At 43.3% G+C, this 10,876-nt stretch overlaps 1 protein-coding gene across 9 annotated transcripts in view; it reads right to left on the bottom strand.

The window, feature by feature from the left end:
- Positions 1 to 1,074: 1,074 nt before the first annotated feature.
- The window catches only part of LOC116392116 (pleckstrin homology domain-containing family A member 7), a 127,653-nt gene continuing 117,851 nt past the window's right edge, over positions 1,075 to 10,876 (bottom strand). For all 9 annotated transcript variants that reach the window (XM_031863293.1, XM_031863283.1, XM_031863342.1 and 6 more), the window contains 10 exons: positions 10,688 to 10,799; positions 10,123 to 10,253; positions 9,806 to 10,000; positions 9,587 to 9,683; positions 8,855 to 8,946; positions 8,003 to 8,269; positions 4,145 to 4,318; positions 3,183 to 3,316; positions 2,855 to 2,988; positions 1,075 to 1,480 (listed from right to left, as the gene is read on the bottom strand). In XM_031863293.1, coding sequence (XP_031719153.1) covers positions 1,458 to 1,480; positions 2,855 to 2,988; positions 3,183 to 3,316; positions 4,145 to 4,318; positions 8,003 to 8,269; positions 8,855 to 8,946; positions 9,587 to 9,683; positions 9,806 to 10,000; positions 10,123 to 10,253; positions 10,688 to 10,799 — 1,359 coding nt within the window. In that variant the 3' untranslated portion in view covers positions 1,075 to 1,457. The remainder of the gene's footprint in view (positions 1,481 to 2,854; positions 2,989 to 3,182; positions 3,317 to 4,144; positions 4,319 to 8,002; positions 8,270 to 8,854; positions 8,947 to 9,586; positions 9,684 to 9,805; positions 10,001 to 10,122; positions 10,254 to 10,687; positions 10,800 to 10,876) is intronic.

Genomic DNA, 10,876 nt, shown 5'->3' on the forward strand with positions numbered 1-10,876 from the left:
TGCTATTAATGCAAACATCATGGGGAAAATGAAGGGATGCTTTCATCTTCATCAACTGAGTGTCTCTATCAAGTTAGTTTTCTAGCAGAGCTCTTCCTGGGTGACAGTAAGGACCGGTTCACGCCATGGATGTATTTAAAGAGAACTGGATGCAGCGTTCACTCCTATGAAAAAGTAGTTTTGTACATATTGGCATCACATGACGGACCCAGAAATCTTAATTGCGTTTGTCCACTCCGTAAAATCTGCTTCAAAGGCACTCTTCTGTGGCCTGGTTCTCACCCAAAGGTCCGGTTCCTGAATCTAACCAATGCAAGGATGATGGCCTACATGTTTAAATTGTCCAATTGGTACGGTTTGCATTCACAAAAGGCACAACTCAATGGTCCAGAAATTGCACCAAAAAAAGAGATTGATCATACATTTGGCTCCTCATACGACTCAATGCGTGCAAAGATTGTGTGGATGAAGAAAAGTTGTTTAATTATACAAATGTAGCCGTTGTCACGTTAGCTAGCTAGCTTGCTAATACCACCATGCTTTTATGCTACACTGGTGAGCCAAACAGTGGGCTGCTGACCGCTCTTCTATCGGCGAAGGGCTCTCCTTGGGGCGGGGGTAGCGAATTATTGCCCAATTATTTGTCTGATAAACAGTAAATTCATCAAATTCAGTAGAAGTAAATGTGCAAATAAGCTTCCGTCACCACAATAGGAAAGCAAGCGTTTTTCTAAACAACAGAAAAGACATATAAATGGTGCGCGTCCTTTGATTGGTTCACATGGTGTCACATGAGTAGTGAACCACTCCAGAGTTCACTTGATAGCGGGCTGAGACCCCTTCGCGGGGGACCGGAGAGCCGATTGGTCTGGCGTTCACACCAACCCACAGTAACAGCAACAAGGAGGTAAACGCTCCGGGGTCCATTTAACCGGACAAGCAAGGCTGGTGTGAACGCGCCCCAAATGTATATTCTTCTGTTATTATCTAATCTATTCAGCCGATGACAAATGTTTTGAGTGTAACTGACAAACATGTATTATATTTTAATAATTGACCATCAGGGAAATGACACCAAATAATTAACTTGTTTTAATTCATATTATATTCTAATGCATTTTAGTTGATTGATAGGACCATGATCATTGTTATTTAGAAAATGTACAGTAGAAGTTGAATAAGCCAAACAATGTAATAAATAACAGATTCATGTCAAAGCATTCCTACTGTAGTTGGAGCATTTTGGCATTGGCTTTCTTATCACTCATAAAAACTACAAAACAGCTAATTGCAGATTTAAAAAAAAGCAGTTCACTCGTGTTATAAATTATTATTGCGCTTTAGCAAGAATTGATTCTATTGTGCTCACTCATACATAGATGTGTTACAAGTCAAACAGTTAGTACAATGATTAGTTCCCTTTTCTTCTGCCTGGTTGTGTCGGTCGTTCCTGTGGCTCAGTGCTCTGCAGCAGCTTTGGCTGAGGAGGAAACAAACACAGTGAAGACATTAGTATTATTTTAACTGACTGTCATTACATTAAATTAAACACACATTTAATCCCAGTGGAATTGTGTTGAATGTCTGTTTGTTTACATTCTTCAATAAAACAAATAATAAAAACATTTTATTTGCATTTGTGACTTTAATTAGTTTCAGTAGATTTCAGTAGGACAAACGGCTCCCAGGAGGAAATGTCTCTTGTAGATTTGTGTAGTTTGGCAAATCAAACACACACAAAACTGCGGTTATTTGTGCTGCTACTGCCTTCATGCTGTGCATCATTTCTGTCATATGTATTGCCTGTGTTGTATTATGTTGTTCATTCTGTAGAGAGGAGCCGTGGCTTAAATATTACGTGCAAATATGTGTATTTCAAAGTACCAGTAAAACAATAAGTCATCCACTACAAGTGTTGGAGCCGTGTAATGTAAAGTGCTTTGTGGCTTCCTGAGGAATACAGGAGCTGCACAAACCACGGGGCACGAGTAGTGTGCAAGAGTTCAATCAATGTTCATGTTTTGTATTTGCATAGAAAACACACAACTCGCCCCAAAACACCACTTGCACATCGAAGGCCACTGCATTTCACCAAAGCAGCTCTTTAGGACACCTGAGCCACACACTGACCAAAACAAGCCCAACAAAGGAACCAGGACTGCACACAGATCTGTCTCAGGGACCAATGGACAAGAACTTACAAAACCAAACCACTAAATATTCAATCAAAGGCAAAATATGTTATTTTCAAGTAGAGAAGGTCATTAGATTTTGTTTTGTTATTCTTACAGGTTAATTTACTTTTCCTGTTCCAAACTGAACTTATGGACGAATGTGATCAAAAAATATCTGATCTACAGACGAAAATGAGCTCATGAACGCACTAATTAAACAAAGTTAGGTTCACTCGGAACAACACAAATTATAACGCATCATATACATCAGCAGCAGATTTTAAAATACTTTTTTTTTTTTTTTTTTATGGGTTTGAGTCCCGTTTGTCACCAATCTGTGCACATTCCTGACCGAACCCAAACCGAATATACTGAGATACAGAACAGGTACCTGGAGCAGACACGCTCACCGACTCTCCAGCCACTCAGTCCCTGCACACCAGGGACAAATCACACGCCGCCTGTCTGAGATAACACGCTGATAACGGGTTTGAGCTTCTACAAAGTGAGGACATTCTGGTTGGTCATCACCATTTACTGAGGGCTGAGTTGCTTTTAGGATAAAGGTTGGACTGATTCAAATGTAAGTATAGGGGTTTACAGGAAGCTGTAGCTGTGATGGTTGATGCTTTTAAGTGTTCGGTGATGCTTCATGTCAATGAAGGTGCGAGTCCACTAACCTGCCACCAGTTTGCTCTTGCGCGAGGCCTCGGAGGCCAGTGCGTGGGACACGTTCATGATCCTCTCCTGCTGCTGCAGAGCCGAGTCCAGCTCGCTGAAGTCCAGCGGTGCAGACGGCTGTATGTTCTGGAAGCTATTGACAGGACACACACACCAAACCAGGAATGCAGTGGAACTTCTGAACTCACTTTATGTATATCAGTGCTTAAGAAGCTTAAGAAACACAGAATATTTACCTCCAAAGCCTTTGCATACTAACGCGGCCCCAGTGTTGAAGTAAAACACTAAAAACAAACTGTATCAACTGCTGAGTCATCGTTTGAGTACCTGGATTTGGCCAAGAGGTTCTTGATGCGCTCGGCCCGGCGGGAGCGCTCCTCCAGCTCCTCTGGACTCAGAGGCTCATCGGGGTCAGACTCTACGTAGCGCTCTGGGATGGGAACTTTCTGCGGTCTGGACAGCTGCATGTTGGACAGACAGTCAGTCTTTTAGTCCCATAATTTAAGAACAGCCATGGACGGTTCCCTGCAGGTTGTCCATTTGTATTCAGAGGAACATAACAGGTATTACGTCATCACGTGAGACCTTTTCCTTAATGACAGGAAAGAATTCCCTCTCGGGTTTTATTGCTGCGTTAATAAAGAGAAGCTTTGAAAACATCAAGCGTGAATTTAAGAGGAAGGAAGTGATGTCAAACTGATCCCTTCACAATAAATTAACTTGTTTCTCTAACTTTTTAACTGGTTTTAATTGGATTTGACTAAACTTTATAAACTTCCATGCAATGAAATGTGGATGTTTTTATAGCAAAAAATGAACAAAAGGTTTTGGGTATACCACACATTGGATTTACTAAAGTCAAAGGAAGCCCGTTCAAAAAGTTGAAGGCAAATTCCTGTTTTTTTATAATGTACAAGTCTTGTCAAACAGACAGAGTTTGAGGGTCAAAGTGTCCCCCTTCAGTCAGACTATTCCCTTACATGTACTGAAACAGATGGAACAGATAACATGTACTATAAATTGGTCAGCCAATTTCATAAAAGGAGTGGCTACATTGTATTTGCATTCTTTGTATAGTCACACTTTCTGACAAACAGGTATGGAAGTAGAGAGAATAACTCTTACACCTGTATGTTATGAAAGATCACGGAAGGTGTCCAAGATTAACAGATGCTAACTTTAAAGTGCAGATTCAACCAAAGCAACCAGAACAGTGGAGCTGTTAGTTAGAGGATTAGCATCGTTTTGTGTCCTGCCTCTTGTGTTTGTCATGACTGGTGTGTGTTTACCTCCCGGCTGATATCCAGGTCGTAGTCGAGAGGCTCCACATCCACCTCTCGTATGCGTGTGGCCGTCGCCACTATCCACTCATCCGACTGGATCCTTCCTCTCTCTTTCCCTCGATTCCACCCTTCATCGCTCTGACCCTCGGCAGCGAGTCGCTCCTCCTGCCAATCAAACACCTGGAAACGGCAGGAGTCGGGATTACACGTAGAAATAGATTTGCTGCTGTCGTTTAAGTCTTTTAAGGGCCAGTGTGTAGGATTTGGAGGCATCTAGAGGTGAGGTTGCAGATTGGAACCAAATGAAACTTCTCCTGTGTGCCAAGCGTGTATGAGTGCCAGTGTTACTCACTCTAGTATGTCGATATAAATGGCTCATTCTAAGGTGACAAGGATTTTTTTAGTTTCAGGCGATATTTCTGCCTAAAGATCCCCCTAAATGTTACACACTGGCCCTTTAAGTAAAGTATAAATCAAGAACAAAACCTCTGTTTGTCTGAACATGTGTTTAAAAGGTCCTGGATGTTATAATAATATATATAATAATAATATTATTTGAAAAATAGATTTTGAGCCTTTTGATATTATTGCAACAGATTTTCTATGAATAATACCAGTGTCTATAATATTGTACATACAGTACGTGTCAACATAAGATCTAGAAATAAGGAGCTAAAGCCTTTTACATTTTGCACAATGGATGTTTTTTTCAGCGTAAACTATTAGTTGATTAATCAGTTATTCAAATCATATTAAATAAATTTGCAAGCATTTTGATAATTAATTTTCAAATTTGAATATTTGCTGCTTTGCTTGTTGGACTAAAATACAAGCAATTTGAAAAAAGAGCAGATCATTTTCAGAGCAAAGGATGAATTGAGGAAATAACCGGCAGGTAAACACAATGAAAATAATCACCGTAGTTGCAGCCCGAGTACTTTTACAGATCAGTAAAGAAAAGTGTTTTTATAATTCAGCATGTTTATATAATTCAATAAAGTGAAAGAAAAGACCGACCCACGTGGAGCGGTGGCAGGAAGAGCAGAGGACAGCGATAAGGTCTTTGTGACTGAAAGCAGCGGAGTTCATGGGGCAATGTGAAGACTAGCATTGGCAACAGTCTACTGTTGTTTCACGTCATGTTTTGCACGTTTTGCACGTTTTGCATGTATTACGTTTCGTCCTTTCTGTGGACACCAGGAAGATTAGCGGCCGCTAAGGCGTCAGCCAATGGGGATCCAGTTAACAAACTAAACTCTCGTCTCCCTGGGTAACTTCTACAACATACAGTATAAACAGCAAGTGCTTCTGCAGTGAGTCGTGCCTCAGGTAGAACCACACATATAGGCATGAATGTAACATTCCTGTGCAACCAGAATCTGGTTTAGTATCGTCACCCCAGAAAAGACTCGGGCAGATGATTAGTCTGTCTCTGGAAGCTGTGATGATACACATGCTTCTCTCCCGTGTACGCCAGCGCTTCTGCATCTGGAAAAATACTCTCGACTCTTATTCTCTGATATACGTGTGTGTGTGTGTGTGTGTGTGTGTTGTGAAGGGGTACTTGTGAGTAATCATCCAAGGAGCGTCAAAAGCCATGCATGCATCCTTCCCCCTCCAGTAGCCTGCAGCACGGTGTGATCTGCTGCGTGTTCAACATGCTCTGAGAATCCCACGCCTCGTTGCGCTCGAGGAGAATCAATCTCACACACACGAGGAAGAGATAGAGAGAAGGGAAACCCATGCGGACACAGATTCATCAAACCCCGGGACAGATCAGGAAGAACACAGCCAAGAGGAGGTTCAGAAGCAAGGAACTCTTTATTGTCGAGTGCAAATCTCTACATGATAGAAAAGAAGAGGGAAGAGTTGTGCGTTGCTTCTCAATGACACAGAATTAGGTGGCGATTAGCGGTTCACTTCTCTAAGTTCTCTACTGTAGCAAACCTCCTGGAACTATTGTTCTTTGATCTGATATATCGTACGCAGCTGTGGAAGGACAAAAAGCAATGTGGCAGAAAAGCTCTGGATTAATACTCGTCAGAACAACGAGGAGCGGACAGCAGCGCCACGGAGAACCTCGGAGAACCTCGGAGAACCTCTGGGCTCTGTGGTTCCCAACCGTGTTCTTTAAGGGACTCTTCTTCTATGATGGAGTAAAGTGACGAGCCCTGCCTTCATATTCTACTCACTGCATAAACAACAGAACAGAATGAGGATCAATCATCACCTCAGTATTTGGGAAGTTGCGTTATCGATTAAAAAGTGAGCTTGAATCTGTTTAACACAAATTGACAAATCTGGCCACCGTACAGTGCCGTCTCACTTTCCACATGTATTTCCGATGACAACGTTGTCCGCTCCTTGTTCATAACTATTCTTATCTTATTATTATTGCATTTCAGCCCTGTAGCATGAACCTGTCCTGTATATTTATGATGCATAAAACAGCACAGCATAGGCCACTGAAAAGTACTCAGATACGAGTACAGATTCTTTTTCCCCCAACTCTAATTGTGGCAAAGTTATTATCAACCACTGTCAAACCATAGAAAATAACATTTCAATCTGCACAGGGAAAGGCTGAATTAATGAGTTTTGCTAATTCAAATATAAAATGGTGTAAACATGTGTAATGCTGGTGGAGTAGAGAAAATAAAATATGCTTTATGGTTATGTGCAGTGGAAAGAGATGAGGATCACAGATGTATTGCTCACTGTTACGGGGACATTTAAAATTCAAGGATTTAAGGGACAATGTAGTCCGATTACAAACAGATCTCACAGCAGTCTGGTGTGTGTTAGTCTGTAATCATAAAACCATTCTGGTTATTATGCGTCATGTTATCTTAATGGAAGACTTTGACATTTTGAGTTACTTTCTGAATCATCTTCTTCACCCAGGCATGTTAGCATTGTTAGCATTCCATACTGAAACCAAAGGGTAGACTAGATTTAGTCTGAATGTCAAAGTATTCCTCGAGGGGTTAAAAGCAGCAGCGTCTCTCCTGCCGCACAGAGAAGCCACCTTACAGCCAGCTCTTGCATCGTTTCTACGACTCCGAAGAGGAGACGCGTGCTTCAAACAAACCACCATTAATTAAAACGTTGACTTAAGGAGGTAAATCTGGGACAAAGGCAAAAAAGATCATCAGCAAAAACAAGGCACTTGGATTTCATTAGAAGGAAAGAAAGCAGGGAGGTGTGATCATGATTTGTGCCACTAGCGGTGCCTCTTTTCTTCATAGTCCATCAACCTGAATACTTCTTTTTCAAACATACTTCAAACATCCCCCCCCCCCCCACTCCTCTATGTGCTCTATATACCAAATCTCTACAAAATATAACTGTACAACTGTATACTGAAAATATCCCTCAGTAAATAAATAAAAGGTGTACAAGTACACGGTGGTGTAGATGTACATAAATGGGCTCTTCTCTCTACTGCCTGGTGATAAAAACAGAGAAAGGACCGCAGGGCGATGCCTTCCGTCTCGTTTTCTCGGTGCGTTTACATTCAGAAGTGTGTCAGTGAGGTCCCACCAGGGGGCAGTGGCAACGAGGTCGGACCTTAAAAAATGAAATCAACAGGGAGTGACTGCCCCAGTCCACAACTAGCCAAGTATTCCCCTCACTACCCTGTGCCCATTTGGTCTCCCATTGTTCTTAAAGCGTTAACCAAGTTCAGTCCTGCCCTTTAGCATGTTAGTGCTCACGTCAACCCACAACACACAAGGCAGAGAGTGCTAGTGTGTTAGCATTCCTGTTAGGTTATTATGTGGCCGGGGGCTGAAGGGTGGCATAGCAGCAGTGGTGGTGCTCCCTGTGTCTGCTGCTGCTACGCGGGGGCAGGGGGTAACGTACGGAGGCCGGAGGGTCGGAGGTGCTGGAGGGCAGCCTGGAGGAGGAGGAGGAGCGCTGGGTGCCGGCGGTGGAGGAGGCCGAGAGGCCCGCGCAGGAGCGCTCGCCCTGGCTGAGGTTCCTCTTGCGCTCGCGAACCAGCGCCCTCTGGTGGCGCTTCATCCGCTCCAGCTGCTCCTCCGCGGTCATTCGCCCCCGCGGCTGGCCGCTCGGGAGCTGCGGGGCTTCTGTGGGCGACGACAGACGCTCCAAGGCACTCTTGGGTCTCTCCTGGTGAGACGGGGAGGAAAAAGGCAAGGGTGGAGATGAGAGAGGGGACGGATGGTCAGTGCGGGGACAAAGTTAAGAACAGAGCAAGATGCAAAGTGGACAGAAAGTAAGAAAAGAGAATTCCATCCCACTCCTGTAAAAAAAACTTCCGTCCCAATCCCATGAAATCCCACAAAATAATCCTGTCCTGTCCTTATTCGTATTAGAACTGCATATTTATATATAAAAACTAGAGATGCACCTATTGCAGTACGTTAGTTATCCATACCTAATGTCTGTAATACATATATTAGAATGAATAGATGGCTCGTGAACATACGGTATCTAATAATCTCATGCTATACAGCAAAGCTTAAGGGTATGATAAAGGCATTGGTTACAACACTTGCACACGTGAGGAAGTTTCCTCCTCAGGGCCGTGTGTTATTTAGAATCATTCAGCCTCAAATTTGAAACCCTAAACTTGCCATTAAACACATGATCAACACAGAATCTCAAAGAAAAGCAGGCGTGTACAAACACGAGAGAGCGTGGATCTCTCCAGCTGATCGTCAGGTATCTGCAGCTGTCGTTATCTGGACTCACCCTGGCTGCGGAGCTGCCTGGGCCTCTCCTCAGGGTGACGTAGGACGCGATGGAGTTGGACTGGTTCAGTCGAAATGAGCAGCTGGACAGACCTAGTAGATGAAAACAAGACGAGGACCAGCATAGTCTAGTTTCATCTGTGACAAAAGGTCAGACAATGACATCACAGTGACAGACTGCACAAATATTAAAAATAGAATTAACTTAAGGTGAAACAAAAAAACACATTTTGTATCGACACTGGTTGAATAAATTCCTCAACTTAATTGCTGAACAGCAAAAATATTTACAAAATTAGATTTTTTTTATTTTATAAAAATTTTGTCTCAGGACGTAGAAGAATTTTAATAACATTCCAAATGACGACTGTCTCTTTGAAACATTACGCTCCTCTTCCGGGTGACAGTAAATTCCATTACCTGGGGATCATTTATGAGTACGATAAGCACCACATCTTCCATGTTTTAAGTGATGAATGTTCTACTCTGAAGAGAACATTCCAATGAACACAAATACACTTGCCTATACAAGTTAAATTTTTCTCATACTTGACAACAAAACCAAGTTTGTTTCCAGTAACAAATATTCAAATTTAAAATAACCTCGTTGATCTACTGCACACCGTTCAAAATGCACTAAGATAGGATGATTGCATTCTATCGCTAGCCATGAAAAACTGTCTCATAAAGTCTGTTAAATGTGTGTTTTTTTTACACGTCACTGTTCAGATACCTTTGTCCTGGAAATACTGGTAGTCAGGGTCAGACGCGGCGCTCTGGTGGCTCAGACCTGGCAGCTCTGGTTCACTCACGTATGACCGCAAGTCCGCCTGGAACCAGAAAAGGTTAGACAGAAAAATACAACAATTTGTAGAACGTAATGTCTCAATTTCACATTAAAATCCCCCCAAACTACTTTTACAAGGCTTCATTCCTACAAAGGTGAGAATACCTTACAGTCTCCATTGGCAACATACTGCCCGCTCTCCCTATCCCGCTTCCTCTCGTCCGACTGGCGTTTCAGCCCACGCACCGACGTGTGGCGGATGACCGAGGCCTCTTTGGGGAGAGGCGGCACCACAGGCGGCGTGTCCTCGTAGTCGTAGAGGCGAGGCAGCGGTGGCCTCGGGGGGGCAGTGTCCTCCGCCTGGACGGCGAGGCAGGAAAGGATTCAGTATTTTAGAAGCGCTGCTGTATTGAACTCAATCCGACAAAAATCTAGCAATTAATCCCTGAATATGAAGCGATCGGCAGAAGGGGGACACTCACCCACTTTGGCACGGTTCTGTGAGGCAAAGTGTGGGAGAGGACGCTGGGGATGGAGCTGCGAGGCGGCGGCTGGACCTCTGTGCTGAAGGAAGGCACGGCCGGGTCCGACACCGAAGGCACTAGTTTCCTCTCTGGTGAGAGGGCGTGAACACACAGAGAAATCAAGGTTTGGCTTTTAAATGTAAGCAGAAAAGAGGGGGGGAATTTATGATCACAGTTACTCTGAGAAGAGGAGACACAGACTTCAGTGAACGTAGCATCAAACTACACAATCACAGTTTTCACTCTAAACTTAACTGTGATAAGGCTTGTTAGAGTACAGGGAATGCATTACCTACAACAACTAAAAACTTCATAATATGTTGACAATGCTAAATATCTTGAGAATCTGTAGTAGACCATATATTCACTGAACGTATCAGTGTGGTAATTGTTAACTGGGGACGACCTGTATTTCATCGTGGAAACTCTCTTTCCACATTTTTTCCTAAAAAAAATTCCTAATCCTAAAAAGCCGGTGATAACAACAGCCGATAACAACGGCTGCTGTGCAGCGGTTACCGACCTGGGTTCTGGACCGAGTCAATGGTGATCTTGTAGTTGGATTTGCTGGCACACAGTCCCCCCATCACGTCCTCGATCCTCCACAGCTCACGCTTCATCTCAGCTTTCTCTTGCTGCAGTTTGAGACACACACACACACACATACACACACACACACACACACACACACACACACACACACACACACACA

This window comes from Anarrhichthys ocellatus, unplaced genomic scaffold (genome assembly GCF_004355925.1).
Source record: "Anarrhichthys ocellatus isolate YVR2014 unplaced genomic scaffold, GSC_Weel_1.0 scaffold2, whole genome shotgun sequence".
Taxonomy (NCBI): Eukaryota; Metazoa; Chordata; class Actinopteri; order Perciformes; family Anarhichadidae; genus Anarrhichthys; species Anarrhichthys ocellatus.